Here is a 27,001-nt window from a genome sequence, read left to right as displayed (position 1 = left end):
TCCATGAGTACATTATTTATCACTGAAAAATTTATCTTAGTAAGAGACATAAGAAATAAATCCGAGATTTAATCCTTAGCAAGCAAAGATGCAACGACCTTTACTATCCATCACAACACATGCTTGGTTCTATTAAAGCTGGTTACATGTGCACCCTAATCTTGCTTTTGGATTTTAGGCAGCACACTCTGAATGACCCAGGTCAAGTCACTCTATTTTTTTTGCCCCCTTCTGGTAGAGGTCAACAGGTTAATCCGGAATGGCATTTTCTCTCCTGCTACTTAATTATTTGGCTCTCCAGTATGTAGTAGTATGAAATAGATGCGATTCTCCAACATTGGAGATCACTTTCGACTTGATTAAAGTTTAACTGACCGATACTTTGTGTCAATCATATTTCGTTTCAAAGAATTGTCAACCAAATTATGTTTTTATTAAAAAAGTCAGTCAGATTTTTAAGAAATGTCAGCCAGTTTTCTTACATATGTTTTAGAACCTTCATGGAATGGAAGAAACTATTTTCTTTACCTATACATGGGGAATCGATGCCAGATAATTCTCCCATCAAATTTATGCCAAAATAACTCTTCAAAAGCCACTAAAAAAATCTTCAAAAGGCACATATCCACTCACGAGCAGTTGAACACACGCATGCACGAATTGTCCTTCCACATTGGCATAATCGGATCTCTAGGTGAAAAGTACGGGTCTTATCTGTCTGTCAAGCTGGGGCATCGTGTAAAATCTTGTTTGGCCATTTAGCATTGTCTATTACAACGACAGGGGTTAGTCTAGCTTGGCAGTGCTTTTGTGGTCAAATCATAGCTCTAGTCCAGACATGGCACTGCAGACCAAGCACACTACACGTGGAGGAGTAGCCAGTAGTGAACTGTATTTGCCTATTTGGCGCTTGCATGCCCGAAAGCTAGGTGCAGGCAGAGAATCGCATGGGTAAACTATCTAAAATTAGGACGAAAGCTAGGTACGTCAAACGAAGCAAGGTCTTTTAGAACGCATGATTCTAAGAATATAGCAATAGAAAAAAACATACAGGATTAGAATTGACAGTCACTTGTAATCCTAGTGGAACCTATAATGTAGAAAAACTTTTAGTGAACCGTTTGGATGTAACAAAGTCAAAACACATAAACGGGATAAGAGAAATGGAATCAAATGAATTTTTTCATGAGGTTGGATCTCATGCTAGAATCCTTCAAACTTTCTATGGAATAAACCATTCTATAGAAATTTCATAGGAAATCTAGAGATCCAACCCTTTGTTCCAAAAAACTCAACAGAAACTTTTCCTATAGTATTCAAGTTCTTTAAAATTCCTCTACTTTTCCTTTGTTCCAAAGGAGACCTAAATATTTGTTAACTGTTGCAATTATATCGTCAGCAATTTGGTCAAGTCAAGCGATATATATCGTTGGCATGGGAACTGCGAAATGAAACGCCAGAGCTCAGGTGATAGTCTGTCAAAAATTAGCACGAAAGCTCAGGTAATGTTTGTCCGTTTGAATCCAGATGAAGTACTGTCTCTGTGCCTCATCTTTTTTTGTTGTTGTTGCAATAGGCGTCTTCAGAACCATCTGGAATCGTAGAAGCTTCTAATGTTAGGTTGCACTTGTAGCTGTTGGTGGTCAGTGGTTACATTTTACCTTCGGCACCACTAATGCAGAACCAGAACCACAAGCGATCTGTGTGCAGCTTTTCACGAACACGACGTTGCTTGCTTTTTGCCCAGAAATTTTCTGGAGCATGCGTCGAGCAAGGACGCATCAGATGCGAGCACACCACGGATTCATGGCACAGTTTGCGCGAGAGAGACCATACATGCGTATCCTACCATTGCTATCACTGGCGAGACCACCTTGACTACCGCTGATAATGAGCCCAGGACGACAGACGATGGTGGAGCAGAGGAGCAAATGGAGTAGGACGACGTGAAAAAGCACATAGAGATATGAGATTTGCCGTGCCTCTCATGATTCCGGATTGTATACAGGATTTGATAACCGTGGAGGATACAATTTGGACTCAATCACAACTGATTTGATATGATTCTATCTATACGTCAACTAACATATCTTTCATACAAACAACTCAGACTCTTTCTATCTTTTCTATCTTTCAATACCCCCCTCAATCACAATCCGAAAAGTTGAGATTGTACCGTAACAGTTTGAGTTGTTGAGATTCAACAGGTTTTGTGAATCCATCAGCTAGTTGATCTTGCGATGAAATAAATCGAATCTCTAGCGCCTTTTGTGCTACTCTTTCACGAACAAAATGAAAGTCGATTTTAATGTGCTTTGTCCTCGCATGACACACAAGGTTTGCTGATAAATATGTAGCACCAAGGTTATGACACCACAGACATAGCGCCCTTCTATGAAAAACTCTAAGTTCTCCCAGCAGAGACTGAATCCAAATTATTTCTGTTGTAGCATTCGCAAGACCTTTATATTCCGACTCTATACTTGACCTTAAGACAATAGTTTGTTTTTTGAACTCCATGATATTAGATTTGATCCAAAGAACACCATAAAACCACTTGTTGATCTCCGGTCATCCAATGACCTGGCTCAGTCAGCGTCTGAAAATGCACTTATCAAAGTGGAGATCGACATGTGTATTCTCAGTCCACATTTAGATGTGTGCTTGAGATACCGTATGATTCTCTTTACTACAATCAAGTGCTGATCCAAAGGTGTTTGCATAAATTGGCACACATTGTTTACTCCAAACGAAATATCTGGACGGGTCAAAGTTAGATATTGTAATGCTCCAACCAAACTCCGATATTTAGTAGCTTCAGTTGTTCCTAGCTCTTTACCCTCTGTCTTTGTCAATTTTTCTGAAGTTGACATTGGGGTGCTGACAGGTTTACATGTATGCATACCGATGCGTATCAATACTTCTGATGTATACCTCTCTCGTGATAGGATGAGTCCATCTCCATCTTTCTTTACTTCAATCCCAAGAAAAGTAATGGAGGCCACTGAGATCTTTCAAGGAAAATTCTTACTACAGGTCTTGAACCAGCTTGTTGATTGCTTGGCTTGAACAACTTGTTACAATAATATCATCGAAATAGACTAGCATATATATGATTGTTCTACCATGGTTGTATATAAACAAAGAAGTATTAGCTCTTGAAGGGACAAAACCGAAATCTTGCAGCTTAGCACTTAACCAAGCATACCAAGCTCTTGGTGATTACTTCAACCCATATAACACTTTATCTAGTTTGCACACATAGTTAGGGAAACATGGATCTTCATACCCAGGGGTTGTTTCATGAACACATTCTCTTCCAGAATGCCATGGAGGAATGCATTCTGCATATCCAATTGCTTTAACTCATATCATCGAGAGACGGCTAGAGACAATATCAGTCGAATGGTAGATGCCTTGACCACTAGACTAAATGTGTCCTCATAATCTATCCCATATCGTTGCTTGAACCCTTTTGCAACAAGTCGGGCTTTATACCTGTCAATGGTTCCATCTGACTTTCTCTTCAATTTATATACCCACTTGCAGTCTATAAGATTAAGGCTGTGTTGTGAAGGTACCTGTCGGAGGGTTAACTCCTGTCGCAGGGATCCTGAGGGACCCCTTTTTAGAGATTCGACCGGGGGGATGATCCTGAATATATTCGCCGGAGAAATAAATGGGTGTAAATGCGATGGCCGGGGGGGAATGATCTAGTGTGGAACGGAGTAAATGCACTGGCGTTTAGACAGGTTCGGGCCGCACGAAGGCGTAACACCCTACTCCTGTATGGATACTATAAATGCCCTGAGAATGTCTCTCAAGGATGTTGCTGGTTACAAGAATACTTGTCTATCCTAGAGCCTGTGGCTCCTTGTTCTTCGGTCTATGTGTATTTGTTGGCTTTGGATGCTCTTGATCTTCTCTTCACTTCTCTACTTACTTCCTCTGGGATTTTTTAGCGCCTTTCAAAGCTTGTCTTTGTCCGTGCTGCCGGTTGCTTTAAATACCCGCCGGCAGTAGCGTGCCCCGAACGAGAGGGCACGAGTCCCAAGGCATCATAAATGGAAAGGGCGTCATCATAGCCTCTGTGCGAAGTGACCGGGGGTTAAAAATGCGCCACGCGCACGGTCATCCGTCACCATAAATGCATGGGTAACGGGCGCCGTGGAGAGGGCCCACTGGGCAGCTGCAGAGCGGCCCGGCGTGCCCGTACCGTCTTGTTCTCCTGCCACAGCAGCGTGGCAAATGGAACACCTTGGCCCTTACGACGCTATCTCGAGACGGGTCGGATGGCACGGGATGGGATCCGTGCATTTAATGACCCCACGCCCTTCTGCCAGAATATGGCAGAAACTGACATCGGGCGTGGCGGGAGCAGTTGGAGGTGACAGGCCACGCGTGCTCTTAAATGCGGCTTCGGACCTTTGACTGGCTGATACCTCATCAGTGGGCCCCTGCGGGGGCCACTGTCAGGGGGCTTTCTGAGTCGTCGGGGAACCGAGTGCTCGGGGGGTCACTGTTCACCTCCACAAACACTCTCTCTCGAGAATGCCCTTTTCTTGGTCCTCGGGGAACCGAGTGCTCGGGGGCTACTGTTCACCTCCCCGAGCACTCTCTCCCGGGCACGCTTGTACGGATTCTCGGGGGACCGAGTGCTCGGGGGCCGTTGCACGCAGCCCCGAGCACTCTCTCCCAGAACTTCCTTCAGTGGGTCATCGGGATACTTGGGTGCCTAGGGGGCCACCGCTCGCGGCCTCGGGCACACTTCTCCCGGTACTTAGCTTTCCTGATCGTCAGGGAACTTGGGTACTCAGGGGCCACTGACTGTAGCCCCGAGCGCCCTCTCCCGGGACTTAATCTCTTTTGCCTTGCGGAGGAGACTCCACGGGATGGCGCCACATGGCGAATTGCTGGCCTGGCCTCAGGATTCGGGGACCCCCAGTTCCTGATTCACCGACAGTACCAAGTGCCAAGTTTTATTCTTCATTAGTGCCATATACTCTTGATCCATAGCTTCTTTCCAGTTCTTGTCTTGCATTGCATCAAGATGACTACTTGGCTCAGTTATCCCCATCAGAGCATGCCAACGTTGATCATATCAAATTGTGCTGTCAGTATACACTTTGGGCTGGACGATATTGTTACGCAATCTTGTTTGCATATGATGTCGATGCTGATCATGAGTGTCAGCCTCTTGGCCTGAATCAACCGTATGACCACTTGTTTGACTCGAGTCTGGAGTCTGAAAATTATCCAACAACATCGGAGTCTGCATATCTGAAGGTGCCAAGTTCTGCATTTCACCGAGTTCCTATGAATCATGGCTAGACAACACATTAGTGCATTCACAAGAAACATTATGATGCCCAGACCCAATGTGATCTCCCCCAGATTCCACACTATCCATGCGAACAGAGAAGTGAGGCACTGTCAAGGGTGAAAGCAGAATGATCAATGAGAGACTGAGCAGAGCTTGGCGTGTGAGTTTCAGTAAACGGGAAGACATGCTCATCAAACACTACATCGTGAGAGATGTAAAGCCGACCTGTGGGTGGATATAGACACTTGTAACCTTTATGAAGGCTATTGTAGCCAAGGAAAACACATCGTTTTGAACGGAATTGAAGTTTGCGATCGTTGTATGGACGAAGATTAGACCAACATGCGCAACCAAAGGTTTTAAGAAAGGAGTAGTCTGGCTTAGTGTGAAACAATCGTTCTAGAGGAGTAGTGTTAATGACTTTGCTTGGAAGACGATTTATCAGAAAGCATGCTGTTTGGAAAGCTTCATCCCAAAAGGAGAGAGGCATAGATGCTTGAGCAAGCAAGGATAGTCCAATTTCGACTATATGTTGATGTTTGCGTTCGGTTGCACCATTTTGTTGGTGCGTGTGAGGGCAAGACACACGATGGGATATTCCTACTTGATCAAAGAAGGAATGTAATTTATGGTATTCCTACTAGGGCAAGACACCTAGTGTGGGCTTGAAATTGAATAAAGACTTTGTAGACATCAGCCTTACTCTTAAGAAAATAAACCTAGGTGAACTTGCTAAAATTATTGATAAAACTGGCGTAATATTTGTTTCCACAGACTGAGGTACGCGCAGGCCCCCAGACATCGGAGAACAAAAGTTCTAGAGTGGAACTGGACACATTTTCAGAGCTGGAATAGGGCAGCTGATGGCTTTTCCCTTGTTGACACGCATCACATATGATGACTTTATTGGACTCACTAACACATGGAAGCTTATTGCCTTGTAGGACTTCATCTACTATCGAGAAGGAGGGATGCCCAAGCCGATGAAGCCAAAGCTCTCTGCTCGGTTTGACTGCTGACAACACACTTCTTGGACCTGTTGATGATATGGATGGAAGAGGGTAGAGACCACCCACACTAGGTGCCTTGAGAAGAACCTTCTTCGTGGCGAGGTCCTTGATAAGAAAATGATTGAGATGATATTCAAGGAAAACATTGTTGTCAGGAGTTAACCGTATGAACAGATAAGAGGCTATTATGTGTTATGGGAACATAAAGAACATTGTTTAGGAATAAAGATTTACATGGTGTATGTAATCTGGATTGACCAACATGAGTAATGGGCATACCTACTCCGGTTGCTGCATGCACTTGTTCCTTGCCGGTGTACTTCTCCTTGACAGAGAGTTTATCGAGTTCCCCAGTTATGTGGTCAGTGGCGCATGTGTCTGTATACCATGACGGATCAATGGAGTAATTTGATGACACAGCAAATGCACGGCTCTTCTCACTTTTATAAGTATGATCAAAGCGATAATAACAGTCCAATGCTGAGTGATTGAATCTCCCACACACCTGACAGGCCACTTTGTTCTCTGAGTTGCTGCGTTGGGGATACTGTTGTTGCTTGTCGCCGCGGTCGCGGCCACGTCCATCGTGGCCACTACGGCCACCCCGATTTCCTCGGCCACCACGTGACGCCAGATTTGCAGAGGAGCTATTCACCTAGTATGCAGAATTGTTCTGCTCTTGTCTCAGCTCAAAACTCAACATGTGTGCATACAGATTCGTGAGTCCGGTCGGCTCGGTCCTCATTGTGAGAGAGGTAACAAGAGGATTATAGTCGGACTCCAGGCCTGTGAGCATATAGATGACCAGCTCCTCATCCTTCAGTGGCTGGCCAGCGGCAACAAGTGCATCTACTAGCGATTTCACCTTGTGAAAACAATCTGCCATTGGTCGATCCTTTTTCTGAATCGTGGCAAGTTGTTTTTAGAGTTGCATGACCCTAGCATGCAACTGGGATGCATACATGTTTTCTAGCGCTGTCCAGACCTCTGTAGACGAGCTCATGAACAAGACTCGGGAGAGCATTTCCGGAGAGAGGGATGCCAACAGAGTACTAAGGACCATCTAATCCTTTTGGAGCCAGATATTGTACTCGGGATTTGGAGCTTGCGTAGCACCTTCTTCGGTGGTCACAGTCACCATTTTGCTAGGTGCCACATCAATTCCTTTGACTAGATCGAGCAATTGGTGGTCGCAAAGGATTGGCAAGATTTGTGCCTTCCACAATAGGTGATTATCACGCGTCAACTTCACGTTGATCAGATGACCATAAGAGGGCATCAGCATAAGCCCTCCAGTTGATGCTGTCAGTCCTGTGGACACCGCCGTAGTTGTGCTTGACACCGACATTGAAGTTGAGTTAAAGGAGGTAGATGGATGTGGATGAGGAAGAGATGGCTCTGATACTATGAAAAAGCACATAGAGATATGAGATTTGCCGCGCCTCTCAGGATGTCGGCCGCCATATAGTTATATACGGCAACACTGTGCCGGATTTTACATAAGATTTGGTAACCGTGGAGGATACAATCAGGACTCAATCATAACTGATTTGATATGGTTCTATCTATTCTATCTATATGCTAACTACCATATCTTTCATACAAACAACTCAGACTATTTCTATCTTTTCTATCTTTCGATACGACGAACAAATTAGCATTGCTGAAAGCCTTTTGGCCAAGCCTATTATGCAAAGGTACGTTTTTGGTTTGTAATGCAGTGTCACTTTATAGAATATTATGTGAAAACTCAAAAACATACGCTCGGTCATAGCAAGTGTCTCTTGTTACCGGGGTGCAATCGTGTGGTGTGTTAGTGTGTAACGTATTCACGAAAAACGGTTAGTGGCACCAAAATTCTTGATTTTTTTTTGGAAAAGTTAAAATTCACCCTAGTGTTTTAGCCCTCCCAGCACCTGATTATATGTGTGTCTGATTCATTCCGCGATTCACACTCTGCTCGTCTCCCTCAACTCTGACAAGGGTGTGGTGAGGTTAGGGTAATGGTTTTGGGGCTTTGGGGGAGGTGTCTTCACCGGAGACCGGGTGGCTTAGAGGAAGATCACAGCGGTAGGGTGGTCCCATGGTGGTGGCGTTCATGGGGGCGGAGGCGCCACTGACCGTGGGAGGTGGAGAAACGTCGACTGGGCGGGGGCGTCACAACAACAATACAATGTAGTCGGGTTAGGGTGACGGATTTGACGATGGATCAGGCAGCAGGGAGCCACCAAAGACGAGGAAGGAGGGCATGGCAGATGCGAGGGCGATGTGAGATAGCTCGCCAGAGGAGAAAGAAGGAGGGGTGGTGGCTCGCCATAGTGATCGTTGAATGAGAGGAGGAAATCGATGGAGGGGGTTGGGATGTTGTTGGGGATTAGATAATTAATAAATACAGATACTGCCAGAAATATAATAGAATCAAAAGATGAGATACCCATTTATAACAAGCTTTAGACCCATACAGTAGATTCATAACCGACACAAGATAAATGGGCAAGAAAACTACTTTCAGCAGTTTTATCATGTGCTACAAGGAAAATATCTTCGAGGTGTATGTGAGATAAAATTCGAGAAATCCATACTCAGGAACTCCATGCAAAGTATCACTATAACTTTCTCAGGCTATATAAGGAGGGGGATGGGACACGATCAAATGACCCTTCTTTGGACCCAAAAGGCAACACACAAACCATGAGATTCCAACAACGCAACTCTGCGTAAGATCCAAAGTACGGAAGAACTTGCCAAACAGCCTAGAAACAGATCTTGACATCTCCATTGTAATATATGATTCTTGACATAATACAAGACAAAAGCAACAATAGAATGTAGAACTGCCCCTAGGGGGACTCAAACCTGTCTAATCTCCGTACTGATTGAGCTCTCTAGCATACGAGTAGTGGAAGGCTAGGTATCACCAGTTTTTATAAATATTTATTTAGATTGATTTATCAACCTTTGACATATGTAAGGAGAAAAATTGTGCCAGCACCTGAGAAAATACTCTAGTGCTGCGTAGATAGACTTTTTTTTTTCAGCACTCAAAATTATTGATACTGACTGTTGTATATATTATCTCTTTCGTGATGGAGAGGTAGCACCCGGCATTACTTTGAGAAATTTTTTTATTTGTCATCGAAAGATAAGGTAATTTTCTAACTGTTATCTCACGAAATGAACTTCTTTTTTGCCATTTCTTTTAATTTTCATTCCTTTCTTGTCAATGTTGTTCACTTGACCATGAAAAAAACACATTGTCCTTGTAGAGGAGGATGGTGACCTCGAGCGTGGCCACCGATAGCTAATTGAAGTTTATGACTTTTTAGAGGTAGAATCTTAGAATGTGATGTACTATAAAGCTGCAGAAAAATTCTTTATGGTTCAATTGGGTTTTTGAACGCTGAATTTAGATGAATAGATCATAAGGTATGAATTTATGAAATTGTATTGTTTGCTTGCATGTTTATATTTGTAACTATGATTAGGCATAGCAAAAAAATAAAATTAATTTTTATGGTGAATACCAAAATTGTAGAAAAATTTGTGTAGATAATTTTAGGTGTACTTATTTGTTGTGTTTTCTGTTGAAAAAAAATAGATATAAAAATAGCAAGCTGACTGGATTGCAGTAGATACTTACTCATAAAAGGTAAATATGTTTTTGGATCAAATAGATGACAGTAATAAGAGAAAAAATAAAAAATAAAAGCAGTGATAAATAAGAAAAATTCATTTTATAAATTAATAAATAAAAAATTAATTTATCTTCCGATGATAAATAAAAAAATTTCTCCGTTACTTTTTGATTGGTTCTGCGGGAGTGTGATTTTCGCGTAGATAACCCATGTACCGAACGATATGTTATTCTACGACGTGGGAACAGAATCACGATGACTAACAACCCAGTTCGGTGGTGATGTTCCAATTTTTGAGGCGCAATATGCTGTGCTAATTTTAGATGTGGTAGGTTCCTGATATTATTGATCAAACCTTGATTCCCCACTTGTATACGCACTATCGCCAAAATAAAAAAGAAGAAGAAATGTATGGTTGCTACGTGTTAATCTATCCGGAACTAATAAATGGTGCACCAATGCAACAATATATGTGCTTATCAGCAAGCTTATACGATTGAGTGTAGGGGGTGATAATCTATCATAAAGTGCAGTAATTTTATCAATTTAAGCTTCACATCTTTAAACTTCGTTAATGTATCATAAGGTACGGTGACTACGTGCATATTATAATATAAGTGTGTTGTTACGTCAATATATTATATTAGAGTTATAATAATAACATCTTTGTTAGCTGAGGACGAGTCTGACTAGATCGGTAAGAATCACAACAGTGTCGGTCTGAGCCGCCAGAGTACCATCTTTGTTACAGTAGTTGAGGTGATGAATTAGTTCGATCTGCAGGTAGCTCATCAACACTGAGATTTTAATGGCTCGGAGAAAATTAAAAACGAAATTTTATTAAATATAAATATTTATATATTTATATATTAATTAAAAAATAATATTCTAGGTAGAATTTACAAGTATTTACGATAACCTTGAACAAACTGGAATGCGTTCTTATGGTAAATTAGAACAAAATTATCATAAATGCTCATGGGAACAAAATTGTGAAGTATCAGAGTGCACGCACGTATACTTACGTTAATACATGCTAGCTAGGTAGAGATACTCACACGCCCATATACAATTTGTTACGTGCAATTCTAGTTACTCATTGGTACATGCAGCATGTAGCATGTAACCATAGTGTAACCATAGTATCTTTGGAGCTATCTGCTCGCAGATGCCAGCATCACATACAAACGTTGGACTCATTGATCGTCAGAGCAAGTGGAGATTTTTTTATATTTCAAACGTGCAATCTCAGTAAGGGTCAGATCTATTTGAGATAGAGTAGAAACTATAGAGAAAAATTAGCGACAAAAACTCATATAGCAATGGTTAACGTATGTCCTCGATCGAAGCTGTAGGCATACAAAACGCCTTAGAGTCGTGGTCCCACTAAACATAAGAAACTGAACTGTCTGGACGTAAGAAAATATAAAATAGGCAAACAAACAAATAGACTAGACAGATAGATCATTTGATTTTTTATAGACCAGAGTAAACAGACCATTTATGTCCTACCGTGTGGCCTGGTAAAACTAACTGTTATTTTAGATCTAGTCATATCTGTTATTGTACAAATTATTAGCCATACATGCTATATATAGATATAAAGAGAGGCCCTAGATTGGGTGGATGAGGGGGGGGGGGTGTTTCTGCAACTCTGCATACGTAGAAGCGCCTCGCCTTTGAAGTTTATAAAATCTGGCCGATGAAACTTGAACGATGATACATCTCGCTGGCTGGCCTGGACCTGAACGAATCGCAGAGTAGCATAACAGTGCAATCATGTGACACGGTCCATGTCACGTAATAGGTCACTTAATCTTTGTTAGCTGAGGGTGCTGATCGGATCTAGATCGACGCGGCGTAATCTACTATAGCAGTATCAACTGCACATTTATCTTTTTGTTGGGCAAGAGCGACAAAGTTATGCCCAAATGTCCTTATAAAAGTTGGGCTGTCAGATCTGGATTCTACTCTCGCTCCTCTAGTAAATCTTGCTTTAGTTTATTGTGATGTTCCTAATGTTAACTAACGTATTTGAAAATTGAAGTGTCACTCAAAATTAAGATTTTTCTTGATAGATGTAGTACTAACTAAAGATAATCTGGCTAAGCGAAATTGATAAGTAGTATGAATTGTTGTTTCTGTCACAAAGATGAGACAATTAAATATATGTTCTTTGAATGTTGTCGCCCGTGCTGTGTGGTCTATCATACAAATGCTTTCAGAACTTTTCATACCTCATAGTGTATCTCATATGTTCGGTACTTGGCTATGGGGTATTAGGAAGGATTTGAAACCACAAGTCCTGCTAGGGTGGCTGCTACTTGTTGGTCATTATTGCTATGCAGGAATGATATGTTTTTTGATAAGAAGAATATTTCTTCACCTTTGCAGGTTATTTTCTGATATACCCACTGACTCCGTATCTGGGCCATCTTACAGAGGCTGGATTCTCGGAGTATGGTTACACAGGCGTGTCAGCACTTGGAGCAAGTGGTCACAGAGTTTTTTACCCAGAAAAATGGGTGGCGGTCTAGTCGAAGAATCGGCGCTCCACAGTGACTCCTGTTTCTACCTTTGTTTAAAGCTTTTATGTTCTTGTTTGGCTATGTGTATCCTTATTATGTAGAGATCGGAAAGTTTTTTAACTCTATTGTATCACTTTGATGTAATTGAGTGAGATCAATAATAACTTTTATTTTCGAAAAAAATAGAAGGCAGCGCAAAATTTCTCTGAATGTAGTAAAAAGCACAAGCAGCTGAGTCAACTATGACCTCGCACGCATCCCCTTTTGCGCAACTCTGCATACAAATTAATCGCCTATCGTCTGGCTTATTGGAACTGAGAAAATGTACACGCATGCATTAGATTTGACCATCCAATACAGGCACAGGCTGCAGGTTGACAACGATAAACAAGCTAAAGTTTACCTTATTAAATTCACAGTCATGACGCACATCCATCCACTCCTGTGCTTGGTACTGGATTTTGTTTGACGGAGTTCCGGCTTCCTGATACATTTCAAGATTTGATATTTATAGATAAATATAAAATAATTAAAATACATATTTTTAATTAAAAATATAAATAAGATAATTTATTTAAATATCTCTAGTGTACCGTTATCTCTAGTATGATAAATTTCTTTAAGCTTGTAGCTAGAGCTCTACGAATTGCATGGAGCTTTCGGTCAAAGACTCGCAAGCCGCAGCAACTAGTGGCGAAGTCCTCGTCGCTGGCAGCGAAACTAGTCCGGTTGCCCGTGTTTGATTCCGTGAGCCGGTCGGTCAGTCATCCGGTCCAGGCAATTTACACGGAGTGATTCGCGTAGTCACGTTGTCGGTCTCGAGTCCAAGTCTTTGCTCCGGTCGGTCATTAAGTGTGGGATGATATCGACGGCCTTCTCCGGCAAAGCATTGAAAAGGACTAGTTGGAAAAATCCGTCCATCTCCGTGAGTATTTCATCTGCAAATTGCTCGCAGTTACTAGCACATTCCAACAGGATTAAAATTTGACTGAAAGTTTACTAATTTTGGAAATTTTGAAGGGGAACAAAATATTTAATTTCAAATTTTTCTTTCACTAATAGGTGAAACTATAAAACAGAGAATGAATTTTTTTTCACAAGTTTCGGTATTTTCACTGGTATGAAACAAAATTGAAATCTTGCATTCAAGTATTGCTAAAGAAATTCACTGTTGTATACTTGTAAGATCTTTTCAGCGTTTGATATCACACTTGCCGGCCCGTTTAAAATGTCGGAATTGATTATTAAATATCAAAATCTTCCTTGGGAGTCATGCAACTTCGATGGCTTATAATTGATTTTTCTTATACTGGATAGGGCAAGCAAATGATACTCCAGTTGAATGGCTTGGAGGCCGAGGAAACGAATCTCCTCAGGAATCGTTTCGTGACTCGCGAGTGGCCTCTACAATCGTGGCGCACATTTTCTGATTCAGGTCTACGCATGGGATGACATGGACAACCTCATTTCGTAAAGGATGAAAAGGACTGCTCCGTTTGAAACTTCCTTTTCATTTCTACTGAGGATTGCACGAAAATGTTCGTTCGGTCACCTAGGAACCAACATCCTATACTTCCCTGGCTGTTTCATCCGCAAATTGCTTGCAGCTACTCGTGCATTTCCATGTTGTTACAGAACATGGCTATTGCATACGATAGCATGCATGTTGACATGTTGGTAAGTACACTAACTCCTTTTTATTCGACAAGTTGTTGGAAGGTTTTCTTTTTCCTCTTTTGCCTGATACATACTATGCAATTGAAACGGTCTTTTTTTTTCTGGCAAAGATTACTTGAGAGGAAAATTTCAATCTTGAGCAATCATTTGCTCGACACACTGAGGACATTGCCATATTGCAGACACCAAACCGCGCAGGGCACCGTACGTCTTGCACATGTGAACCATCGGCAGGTGGTGAAGTTGCCCATGTTACATTGCTCACCTGCTGTGAAATATCTAATTATAGATATATACGTATAAAGAGTATATTATATATAGATAAGGTATGTATAACACATATTAGATAGTTTCAGATATTATGTAACTGAATCAGCGGTATCTAATACACTGGAATAAAGAAAGTACGTACTATGAAGGTCTAGATTTGTTACCCAACTCAGAACAATCAGTATCCAAAACAGATCTATCTACTTGGACAATAAGGAAGACAACTCACTATCGACTACGACTGGATAGGAGTTGGTACATCACCACTATATAAAGCGGAAAGGTTGGGGGAGAAAAAGAAGGGAGGGAGGCAAGTATCAAGACGTTAGCAGAGGAGCTACTCGGCAACTTTAGCCATATGTTAGATTAGATATGATCTACTTCTTGTAATAGTATTAGCCACATTGCTTGTACTCGAGATCATCAATATACAACAGTAGTACCCCTACAGGACGTAGGATATTACTCTAATTGAAGGCTCGAACCTGTATACATCGTGTGTCTCGTCTCTTGATTAATCCCTGTACTTGAAAGTACATAGTCAATTTACAGATATATTATCAGAAACTAATCTTCGATACTGGCCAGTGGCGGACCCAGCTAAATTTTTTTGGTGAGGTGAACTCGAGTGACAAACTAAACCAAAATCACAAACCCACTGCAATCGCACAAATTAGTGTGTAAACATAGGATGGTACTTTTAACATGAAGAATAAGTAACATTTTTTGCACCATGTAATTCAAAATACATACCACTAGTAAAGCACTAAGCACCTAGGTTTCATTGGTAAGTTCATTTTCTGGTCTTTCATGAGTTGAAATCTTTTCTTAATTTATCACAATCAAGTGTGCTTTAAAAGTCCACTGCTCAATGTAGCATAACACCAAGTAATTGAGCCAATCATCAGACATCTAACTGCTAACTGCTAAATTGCTAAAATTTTCAATTAAACAGTGACAAAATTGTACTGTTTGTTTTTCTTCTTGCCCACTTTTTTTTTATCAAGCAATCGAGCTCCCGGAGAACAAGACATGCAAAAGCGAGAGGGCAAGAGGAAGCCAGCAAGGGGATCAACTTTGGGCTCACGTGCTCTCAGTTCTGGGCTCTAGGTCCATTGCTCTATTTACTAGTTGTTTGCTCCAGCCCACTTGTAAGACTCCTATTACCGGGATCTCCTGTGCCACATGTATCAGTCCCTGGATTACGAAGCTGATACGCACAATATAATAGTTGTGGTATCACAGTCAAACTTCGTAGGTAGATAATAGGGTTCTAGGTACAAAAGCCTTACAAATCACACCAAATATTACAAGCCTGATCTAGCAGCCATGAAAACACACCACAGAAGAAACCCAAGCCACAAACAGCGAGGGTGCGAACGCGACTTCAGAGACTATTCTTCGTCCCCGGCTTCACTTGCGGCGAAATCGGCATCGAGATCTTCATCTGAATTATAGCAAGAGTGAGTACGAAAGGTACTCAGCAAGCCTTATACTACCTCAAGGTGTTGATAGATGCATAAAGGATTCATTCAGGGATAAGTTTTACGGTTTAGATTTAAGCGTAAAGCAGTTTATGGATATTACCAATTGTATTAACTATGATCCACTTCAAAATATTTTAAGTAGTTCAAAAATACACAACGAGTTGAATCTAGGGTTTCTCGGTCCTGGGAGGGGCTATACCTCACTCTGCAGTCCCTTTTATCACATCTGATGTACCTCTAGTACCACACAGCTTCTGTCGGAGTGAGCCAAAAATCTCATCACACGGATATCTAGTCCACATACTAACTCATCAATACTCATGCACCCGGAGTCTATTCAAGCGTGACCATACCTTTGCACAGTGCTAGCCCACTCGGGTCTTGGGCTGGTGGTTACTGGGCTAAGGGAGCTGGGCTGGAGCTGGGCTGGCCCATGGGGTATGGCCTGTTAGCGGTTGGGCTGGCTAGGCCGGCCACTGGGCCGAGCCAGGCTGAGCTACGCAGGCATGCTAGCGCAGCGCGAGCGGAAGAGGGGAGGGGAAAGAATGGCCGGTAGTGAGAAATTCACGGCGGCGCGCACGGAGAAGCTCGCCGGCGCTATGATTTCGTCATGGTTTCGTGATGGGAAGTTGATGCCGGTCTTGTACGCGGTACGGCGGATGCGACGGGGAGCACGTCGATGGTGGCCGCTGGCGAGAGCACCACCAGATGGCAGCCGAAGAGGGGCAACAACGCGACCAGAGCTGGGCAGCACCTCCCTTACACGGGGAGGGGCCAACCTACACAGAAGAGAGGCCTAGCGCCTCTAGGTATCATGGCGTGACGACCGACCGCACTTATGGAGAAGAAACACGTTGGCAGTGATAATGGCGACAACGGCAGAGCCAGTCACACAGCAGCGCACGACGATAAGCTACGAGGGAGCCCCGGGGACACTTACATGTTAGTGATATGCCCTAGAGGCGATTGAGTTTGCGGATTGAATCTGCTAATGGGCTTTAATATTGATTAAAGGACCATTAGGATTTAGAGTCATAATGGGCTTTAATGTTGATTAAAGGCCCATTAGCGTGCTCTATATAAGAATAGGAAGGAGCCAAGGCGCATTGAGTTTATCAGAAACCCTGGCCGCCTCCTATTCCCGAACTCCCTTCGAAACCCTAGCCGGGCGCGCGGTGCTAGCACACCGGCGCACGGTGATTCCATCCTTGTACGTGTGGATACCGTAGAGGCGCTGCTACTATTGCGGTGCTGATCTGCTCGGGAGTACTCGGGACGTACCCGCGAGTACTCGGAAGGTGCTCGGGACGTGCTCGGGACGAGGTTGACGATTGACTACTTGACGCGCACGACGTTGGATTGGTCTGCTCCAACTCTTCTTCCGCTGCACTGCTCGTCAAGTGGTAACGATTCATGATCCCCTACTCGCATGGCTTCCTGGTTGAATGCGGTAGAGAAAATTTATTTTATGCTAGCGTAGCCTACCCGCAACCCTTCATTACACGCTACCTACGCAGACGCAAGAGGGAACTGGGAGGCTCACCAAGCGCAGGAACGGCGACAAGCGGGGCGACGGCCAGTGATTTTTCGAAGGGGCGATGGCGGCGGCTCTCGGCTACTGGCTCGGTCGGGCTTCCGGCGATTGGACGACAGCACAAGGATGGCGGCAAGGTCCTGAAGCTCCTTGACAGCACGTGGTCGGCGCATTGATGACGGCGAGGTCGCGACGGCGGCAGTGGCGTGGATGGTGAAACGGGGAAGGGGTGAGAGAGAGACTGAGCATGCTATTTATAGAGGGAAGGGATAGGAGGAGAGAGGCGGTGCGCGTGGGCTGGCGTCACGAGGACGGCGGCGGCGAGGTGGCGATCGGCGCCCACCTTTTTCTCCAGGGTATGGGCCGTCTACGCCGGCCAAGCATGGGCGGGGTTACGGAAGTCGCGCGTGTAGGGCATGAGAGGAGAGAGGATGTGCGCGCGAGAGAGAAGAGAGAGAGCGAAGCACGGGGAGCCGGTCGGGAGATCTTTCACGGAGTGGAGTGGCGACCAGCGCGGCGTGAGCGTGAGGTGGAGGAGGGAGAAGGGAGAAGACGATGCGAGCACGCGCGTGGGTTGGCCAGCACGGGCGTGCATGGGCCGGGCGCGGCACGCGGGAGATAGAACGACTGGTGGGCCGCCTAGCTGGGCTGCGCGCGCGCGGGAGAAGAGAAGGAGCTGGGCCGAAAGAGAGAAGAAGATGAATTCGGCCCGAGAAGAGGAAAAAGAATTAATTAGGATAAGGATAAAGTTTGAATTCAAATTAAGGTATTTGGATTTGGATTTGATTTTGAATCTAGATCAACTTCATTTAGAATATCTGATCTTTGGATCTCGAGACTTTTTGAAGATGATTTAAATCCAAGAATTTGAATTTGAATTGGATTTGAGCTGAATAGAATCTAAGAGTAGGTTTTGAAATTGAGAGAGAATTCATTTCAATCCACCCCAAAAAGAACTATAAGAATCTCAACCAGAGCATATGAACCATCCTAATGTAAAGATAACTTTGGAATTGACTCTTGTGCTATTTGGAACACTTATTCAACTTAGCACATCTAATGTACATGAAGGTACAAATATCCATCCACATATTTATCTTCTTAACCTTAGTTAGATTAATTAACCCTAAAAAGTTTAAATTTGAAACTAAATAAACATGTTCAACTCAGTATGTTACACCACTAAGCCCATATCACCTTTGCCTTTCGTTCCCCTCGCCAATTTCTGTCACCCTCAGCTAGATAGCGCCCAGTGCTGCTTCTTTTCCGCCTCCAATCGCCTAGATGCGGTGGATAGGCAGGAGCAGGACTCGAAGGAGGAGGGGTCAGGGTATTGCTGCTGGCTGTTAGCTAAGGCGGCCATCCCACCATGCCTATAGAGAGGGTCCGCTCCTAATACCGGCATGTGACGGCTGCCAGAATTGATGTGTGTACGTCCGAGAGGACACGCCAACTCCAAGAGCAGATCTTGTGGCCTGCCGGCCACCGGCGAAGATGCTCGCCTCATCGATCAACCGAGCGGTTGCCGAAGAGAAGCCACAGTGTGAGTGTGCGACCACATGCGTGTGTCAGGCCGCCGGCGAAGATGCTCACCTCATCGATCAATCGAGCGGTTGCCGAAGAGAAGCCACAGTGTGACTGTGCGACCACATGCGTGTGGGCCACACGTTCACACTAATCTACTCGGTTGTGTTTAGGTAATAATCCTGACGTGACACCTCATGTCATGCGTTAAGTGTGTGCTAATCGCATCCTGCTGTCGTCCGATCAACTTCATCACTCCGCTATGGCGCGTCATTTTTTACAATACCTATCACATTCCTAACTAGATGGTGTAGTATTTGGATATATATATATAGAGAGAGAAATTTGTCTGTACTCCCAGAGTATATACTCTTACTATAATATATCACATATATAAATTGGATATACTCATTTGTCACTATTACTATACTTATATACTAATTTTTAAATACTCGAATGTGAACTACATAAAAAAATAGAAAAGAAGTCAACCAATTTAATTAGATTTTGATAATACCTTTGTATTTGTACAAAGAATGTAATACACTCAAAAAATATATGCAAACCACTAAAAAACTATACATACCACTTGGATGATCTAATATACTCACATGCTCCATATACATACCATTTATCACACGAGATATTTCATATGTAATAAGATACGTATGTGGGAGTACATACTCCCGGGAGTACCAAATATACTTCTTAGTTAATGTAGTACATACTCCCGTATGTGGGAGATTATTCTGCGTCTATGCGCAGCTACCATTCACACTGCGCACATCTTGCAACCATCAGTTACAATCCAAAGAATTACGAGTTACAACTTGTTACATACACCAGTTACAACTCGACTTCCAACATGCACCAAACAACATGAGTCAGCCAACCAGTTTGTGCCACGTCACCCACCATCCACCCGCAAGAGCGTTGCATGCGAAAAATCTTTTGTTGATTCGAATCGTTAAAATGCAATATCTTTAGAACCACAGATCCGATTCTCGTTCTGTTTGATGCATATTGTTGGAAAAAAATATACTTAACAAAATAAGATCAATCAAGACTATATTTTGATGAAGTTTTAGAATCATAAAGGAGTTACATCCATATAGTTGCAATATGGTGAATATCGTAATTACAACATGATGAACATTGCAGTTACAACATGGTGAACTGCAGTGTTCTTTGGTGGTGGTAGACACTTTAGTTACAACATGGTGAACTCTTTAGTTACAACATTCTAAACACTACAGTTGCAACATGGTCAAGCAGTACAGTTGTAACATGAGAAAATAAAATCAAATTAATTGTATCATGCAACTAAAAATAGTTACAATATGGTAAACACTACACTTACAACATAGTAGACAATCTAGTTGCAACATGCATATAGTTGTAATCGCTCTGTCTGTGATTGCAACTAATAGTTGTAACCGCTCTATCTGTAATTGCAATCACTCTATACTATATGTTATAACTCATCTACTCATCTAGTTGTAACTGGCTGCAAATCGCTGCTCACGAGGTGTGAACATATTAGGTCATCCAGTGGACACGCGGGGTAGGTGGAGGGGAGCGCGTTGGGCATGTGTGCAGTTACAATACAGTATACGGCGAGTTGCAACTCGTGAGTTAGTTATTCTGTGTCTGTGTGCATGCATGCTGCACATACGCTGCGTATAGGCACAGAATAGTAACACATCATAATATATATATATAGTCTGTACTCCCATGAGTACATACCCCCTGCTATGATATAATATATAAATGAACTGGATGTACTCCTTTGTCACTATAAGTATACTTATTTTCTCATTCTAAGATACTCCAATGTAAACTACATAAAAAAATAGAAAAAAGTCCATCAATTTTATTAGATTTTAATAATACCTTTGTATTTGTACATAAAATATAATACACTAAAAAAATACAAACCACATAAAAAAAACTATACATACCACTTGAATAATCTTATATACTCACATACTTCATATATATATATATATATATATATATATATATATATATATATATATATATATATTATTTATCACATAAAATACTTTCTACGTAATGAGATATGTACATATGAGTACATAATTTTGGAGTACCAAATATGCTTCCCCTCTCTCTCTATATATAAGCGGCTAGTACTCGTTTTCATTTCATTACCTAAACCTATCTGATTTAAGTAGTACGTGTAGATGACAGCGGTTGTTAGCTGCAGTAATGGGTAGTCGTGACCGATCGATCGAGATGGTTATATCAGAGAGAGACCACGACCACAGCGCCAGGTCAAAACTAATTGAAAACTTAGGGGGCGCAGGACGTGCATGCGCGTTACACCGATCGCGGCAGGTAGTACTCCTACATTTTTTTTCCTACCTAACAATGACGGTCCTTGATTTTTGTTTCGATGTATAGATAAGAGATTCTACTTGCAAGGGGAGGAATCCAGGACACCAACTACTACTGCAGCTTGTTGGCTAGCTTGCAGATATTAGTAATGGCTAAAATTATCGCATGGTCTTGCACATTCATACTGAACTGGCTGTGGCTGTGCCAGGGCCCATCGATGGGATAGGAGGCCAATATGAACGCACGGCCACGGCTGAGTGGTCGGTGGCGTTCAGACGTTCACGAGTCGTCGAAGGAAAAGAGGAAACAGTGGTACTGGTCGCTAGACCGCTAGTCTGGCCCGGTCTCCGGTGTTCTTCCAAGCTCCAAGTCGCGTACGATCCAACGAGCAGACGCTGCCGGCTCTCTCGCATGTCGCGGTCGGGTTGTCACTGCCCAACTGAGCTGAGGTCGCCGTCGCGTATGCGTGACACCGGCTGCCGTTAGACGGGCAGGGCAGAAGTGTCATGGGCTGTTTGTTGCTTTTTTGGGCCTACTTTTTTAATAGTTTGAGAGGAATGGGCCGTGAAAGAGAATGAATGGGCCATACCTGGTTGTGTATATGTGGGCTTTAGTTTCCAGGCCTTTTTAGGCCTTCGTGAAGGGATGCGAAGCAAAATTGCAATGCAAACTGGGAGCAAAACACGCTCAGCACAAGCTCAGCTCAAGTCTGCATGTACAGTAGATCACATGCTCTTATCTGACATATGACCGGCTCGGCTTCGAGAGGCCCTTATGTTGATAACTGAATTATAAGAGTGGTACACGAAAGGGCGTGACACACGAAAAAATTGAAGTTTTCACTAACACAGATGGAGCACTTCCCGTTAGCATGAAGATTTTACTGTACGGTGCAATGCATGCAGCAGATAGTACCATGGCTAGTGAGGCTGTTTGGTTGTGTTAGAAACTTAGGATCCGTAATTCGCAAAAAAAAAAAAAAAACTTAGAATCCGTTATGACCGGACACCGGAGGCAATGGGCAGAGGACACGGCACACGCTTACGGCGGCCGTGCTCGTCGACGACGGGCACGCGCCGGAGGAGACAGAGCAGGCGGAGGCGACACGTGCCGGCGGTTACACGAAACGAGGAAGAGGTGGGTCCTGTGGGAGCTACGAATGAGGAGCTTCTTAACCGCCCAGGAGAATCCAAGACAAGAATTTGTCGGCAACGAAAGAGAAAAGAAAGCGAGAGCGTACATCTGCCAGCGTCATCAAATCCTGCGAACCCCCGCAATCGACAGTTTCTAATTGCCTCCGTTCAATGCAGCCCTTCACATGCTCGAAAATCTCTTCGCCGATAAGAGCTTCGCCACGAAGAAAACTAATTTTCGCGTGGCACTGAAATTGTTTCCCGTTCAGTGAAAAAAAAAGAGGTTTCCCCCCGTTGCAATCATCCAATGTTGCCAAAGGATTCCGTAGACACGGACAGCGAGTGATCTACGCAGCATAGTAAAAGAAGAAAAATGAAGATGCTTTGCATCAATATCATGTAAGTCTAGTCGGAGGGAAAAGTTCTTTTAGGGCACGTGGATATATGGTTTGTCAATATATTTATTGTACATTAAGATTCGGTTAGAAAAATAGTTAAAAATATATATACGAGGGAATCAACAGATTGATAGTTATCATATAAAAAAAATTGATGGCCGATATAGGTTATAACTGCGAAATGCATGCGGAGTTGTATTTCCCAAATCTAATCCAGCTTACCTACTTGATCTTCAGTAATTTATTTACACGCAGGAGGTTTAAGTATCCGCAAGGAGTTTGAATATTAAACTAATTAAGGGGTCATTGTTCCAAAGGGCTAAGAAAACGGCGGGAGAGAATGGCAAATGGCGGTTAATTAGGAGGGAGTGGGGGCGCCGCCTCCCCATTTTAAGGGGCAGTTACTGGTAAGCAGGTTAAGACCACCACTAATCACTGCGCCTGTTTACACTTGAGCCTCCTCCTCCTCCTCCCCGTAACTCTCTGTCGTGCCTTGGGCAGTTGAGCTCCGCAGCGAGCGAGACACCAGCAGCCGCAGCATCAGGGACAGACCGAGCAAGCATCCACCCCGCCCATGGCGCTCAGCTTCCACCCGACAACCGCGGCAACGCTGTTGGGCCACCTCCCCGCCCCGGACGCAGCGGACATGAGTTTCCTCCAGGACGTCCACCCCGAGGTCACCGACGCGCTGCTCGGCTTCGTCTACGACCCGCTCGACCCCGCCAACGCCGCCCTCGACGACTTCCTCAACCCCCTCCCTGACCACGACACCGATGCCTTCCTCGGCCCCATCGAGGACGACGGCGACGCGGAGGAAGAGCGACATTGTGCCAAGAAGCCGCGCGCCGGCAGCGACGACGCGTGGTACGGCGTCGTGGACAGCAACCCCGGTCAGCATTGGAATGGCGGCGGCAACCAGCAGGTGCCGGAGGTCCTGACCGAGTTCGTCCTACCACTGTCACCACCGGCCCCGCCGCAGCCTCTGGCATTCGTGCGCGGCGCCGACGCGAAGAAGACCAGTGGCAACGGGTGCCAGTCCGTGCAGAGCACCACGGCGAGGGAGCGCCGGAAGCGGATCAGCGAGAAGACGGGCGAGCTCTCGCGGCTGATCCCCGGTGGGCACAAGCTGAACACCGCTGAGATGCTGCAGGAGGCCGCCCGCCACGTGAAGCTCCTCCAGGCCCAGGTCGGCATGCTCGCCCTCATGCACACCATCGGCTCAACCGAGGTAATCAAGAACTGATCACAACTGCCGCGCACCCACCACATTGCATTTTTCAATCTCGATCGACCTCCCCACTCGATCAATGCACTTCACGTCCTCACCAATGTGTGTCCTTGTATCCTTGCGCAGAAAGAAAAGATGCCACTCCTGGCGGTGGCGCAAGGGCAAATGCACGCGCTGCTCGGCTGCGGAAGCGTTCAGGAGCGTCTGGCCGCCGAGGGCAAGTGTCTGGTGCCGAGGAAGCTGGTGGACGCCGTGGCCAAAGACAACGCCGTCAAGTCCAACGCGCTGGTGAACAGAGACCTCGGCAGGTTCATGGCGTCGCTGGAGCAGTAGAAGACGGAGTCGGTCTGTACGGGCTGACGCCAGCATCCGTGCGCGCGTGGCTGTCCTTTTTTGAGAACGCCGTGCGCGCATTGCTGTTGTTGTGTGTTCCTGACCCCTGACCTGACGATGTGTCTGTCTATAGCTGATCGATAGATTGATAAGTTGTAGGCATCAGGTTTGATTTAGGCCACTTATTTAGTCTTAACGTATGGTGTTTATGACGGAGCATTACCCATTGATCGATTAGTTCGGGCCGTGAATTCGCAGGCCCCGTTAGGGATAGAGTATCGTAGATGTTCAGATTGTCAGAAGGTTAACTTGGTGCCTTCTCATTGTAACTCGTTTCCTTTCAATAAAATTAAGTTTCGCAGGAAAAAATGTTTTGCTATCTTCTCAATATATGATGCATTTGTTCGTGTTAACACTGAATGTATGGTCAGAGAATTCGTAGACTTTACATGATTAGAGTTGCAAGGCGCCTTTCAGCATGTGCACTCGCTTGGCTCAGAGGTTATCATGCAACCGGCCTGTCGGATCCAGACCCAGCTCTCTTTCCTACTTTCTCCTCTTGTATTTCTTCTCTTCTTCATGTTTCATGCCCAAAAATTGAAGTGGGAGGGGGCTTGGGGACTCAGAGGCTGTTTTGTTCCCGCCTCCCAGAAGCTAAACTAAAATTTAGTCACGTTTAAGAAATTTGGCTTCCGTTTGATTCAAAATTAAAATTTGGTTGCGTCTCGAAAAATGTCCGATCTCGATTTTGAACCGGCCAAAATTTAAGATTAATCTGAAGCCAAACACTACTTGATATTGCCAAAATTTAATAGAACCAAACAGCCTCCAGATACACAGAAGGTTGGAGGGCTTGAGCCCTCTCCGCCCTCAAGTGATCCGACCCTGTGCAACCGCATCTCCCACGATCCTCGGTCATGCACGCCATGCGCGGACGTGGCCTATTATCGGGCTATCTTGGTTGACTTTTCTTTGGGAGACTTGGCGGGCTTGCATTGATCCAAAGTTTGAATGGGCTTGATACCTGGTAGGACATACTGGGCTGATTTGGTTAATCGACGGCTCAAAATTACGCCGCCGCCATGTCTCCGATGGGCCTTCCCGAACCGACTAATACCCATCCACGTGGCTCCCTATCCATCCGTCCATCGCAGTCCGTCCGAGCTAGGGTTTTGCCCGCGTGCATCCCTGAACCCTATACAATCCACGACTCCACGCCGACCCCCAAGGCCCCAACCCCCAACCCCATCGGCGGCTGCGCGTCTAGTTTCGCACGTCTCTTCTTCTCGACTCGATCTCAATTTCGTTTCCGTTTCGATCTGTTTGCGTTTGCGTCGTGTCTCGATTTCGTCGGAGCAAATATGGTGTTGTTTTGTGGTGATGATCCGTTCCCCAAATTATCGTCCATGATTATGCTGTGCGATTTTTCGAGGTCTTGCGGACTTCTAAGCCAGATTCTTCGATTTGCCTCGCTTTCGATTTCGTTTCCTCTCTTGGGTTGATTCGCCCCTCTGGTTTTCTCATTAGCCTAGCTTATTCAAGACGTATGAACGAGTTCTTCTTGTGCTGTTTATCTGATTAAGCAAGCGAGTCGGATGGAAGTGAGGATCCTTTCCCCAGCTGATCGACTATGATTATACTGTGCGCACATGAGATCCTTCCTCTGCGGAGGAGGATTCCAAGCCAGAAATCTGATCCATCTAAATTCTGCAGCAATCAATAACATCGTTTCCTCGATCCTTTTTGGGATATGTATTTGTTTTATTCTGCATTATTTGGATGACTTATGATTTTGAATGGAAGTGAGGATCCTTTCCCCAGATGATCGACTATGATTCTACTGTGAGCAATTGTGATGCCTTCTCGGAGGAGGATTTCAAGCCAGAAATCTGATCCGTTGGACCTCGTTTTTTAATCTCGTTTCGCTTTCTGTGTACTGTTTTTACTTTTCCCCGACTGAACGCTAATATCACAGTAAATTGATCCTAAATGAAAAGGCAGAGGCGATCGCAGGTTAAATCTCTTAAAAGAACTTTGGTATTGATAACAAATGTCAAACGAGACTAATTTATTTTGCATACAGAACAATTGCCAAGTAGATGTATCATGGTCGCATCTATTAAATCAACTTTGACATTACAAGATCAGCTGAAGAAAAAGGAAGGATGCTGCTGTCTCAGCAAGCTGTATCCCCGTAACCTTTAGGAACATCGCGTTCATCGATTATTTAATGAATCGTGGACGCGTCCATGTGTTTGACAATTGCATGTCCTTTAGTTAAGTAAATGATGGCACATTTAGGAACATCACGTTCATCATTTTTTGACCGTGTCACGTTAATCAGTTTTGATCATCTTTATCGAAACTTCAATTTTGAGGAAAATATTATGCGTAATGAATAATGATCACGTCTGGGATGCTTTTTGCTGGACTCGACAGACCTCTTGAACTCAGATGTATGACACCCCTTTGTCCCTTACTATCAGAACTGTGCAAACGTACCCCTGTCCATCCAAAGGTTGTATTAGACTACTCCTGATGCTATTTTTTAAAACATTAA

The 27,001-nt window shown here is 44.1% G+C and overlaps 1 protein-coding gene, 3 non-coding genes and 2 pseudogenes across 4 annotated transcripts; 5 read left to right on the top strand and 1 right to left on the bottom strand.

The window, feature by feature from the left end:
* Window positions 1-7,020: 7,020 nt before the first annotated feature.
* LOC133913894 (small nucleolar RNA Z247) lies at window positions 7,021-7,159 on the bottom strand. The gene has a single exon (XR_009909131.1). It is a non-coding gene; the product is annotated as a small nucleolar RNA Z247 (small nucleolar RNA).
* Window positions 7,160-23,454: 16,295 nt separating this feature from the next.
* Window positions 23,455-24,441, top strand: LOC133912748 (transcription factor bHLH53-like). The gene is made up of 2 exons (XM_062355638.1): window positions 23,455-24,108; window positions 24,235-24,441. Exons 1-2 carry the CDS (start codon window positions 23,455-23,457, stop codon window positions 24,439-24,441), a joined length of 861 nt encoding a protein of 286 aa, XP_062211622.1.
* A 1,371-nt stretch (window positions 24,442-25,812) lies between these two features.
* Window positions 25,813-25,905, top strand: LOC133913884 (small nucleolar RNA Z103). The gene has a single exon (XR_009909122.1). It is a non-coding gene; the product is annotated as a small nucleolar RNA Z103 (small nucleolar RNA).
* Window positions 25,906-26,036: 131 nt separating this feature from the next.
* Window positions 26,037-26,141, top strand: LOC133913882 (small nucleolar RNA Z103; annotated as a pseudogene).
* A 96-nt stretch (window positions 26,142-26,237) lies between these two features.
* On the top strand, window positions 26,238-26,339 carry LOC133913881 (small nucleolar RNA Z103; annotated as a pseudogene).
* A 256-nt stretch (window positions 26,340-26,595) lies between these two features.
* Window positions 26,596-26,740, top strand: LOC133913920 (small nucleolar RNA snoR74). The gene has a single exon (XR_009909153.1). It is a non-coding gene; the product is annotated as a small nucleolar RNA snoR74 (small nucleolar RNA).
* Window positions 26,741-27,001: the final 261 nt, after the last annotated feature.

This window comes from Phragmites australis, chromosome 3, assembly GCF_958298935.1.
Source record: "Phragmites australis chromosome 3, lpPhrAust1.1, whole genome shotgun sequence".
In the NCBI taxonomy this organism is placed as follows: Eukaryota; Viridiplantae; Streptophyta; class Magnoliopsida; order Poales; family Poaceae; genus Phragmites; species Phragmites australis.
The sequence above is the reverse complement of the archived record's forward strand: the minus strand, read 5'-3'. Positions and strand labels throughout refer to the sequence as shown.

Bases quoted from the DNA above. Each gene is read 5' to 3' on its own strand.
- LOC133912748 (XM_062355638.1), top strand. From the start codon at position 23,455: ATGGCGCTCAGCTTCCACCCGACAACCGCGGCAACGCTGTTGGGCCAC. The intron at 24,109-24,234 runs GTAATCAAGAAC...ATCCTTGCGCAG, and splicing joins ACACCATCGGCTCAACCGAG to AAAGAAAAGATGCCACTCCT.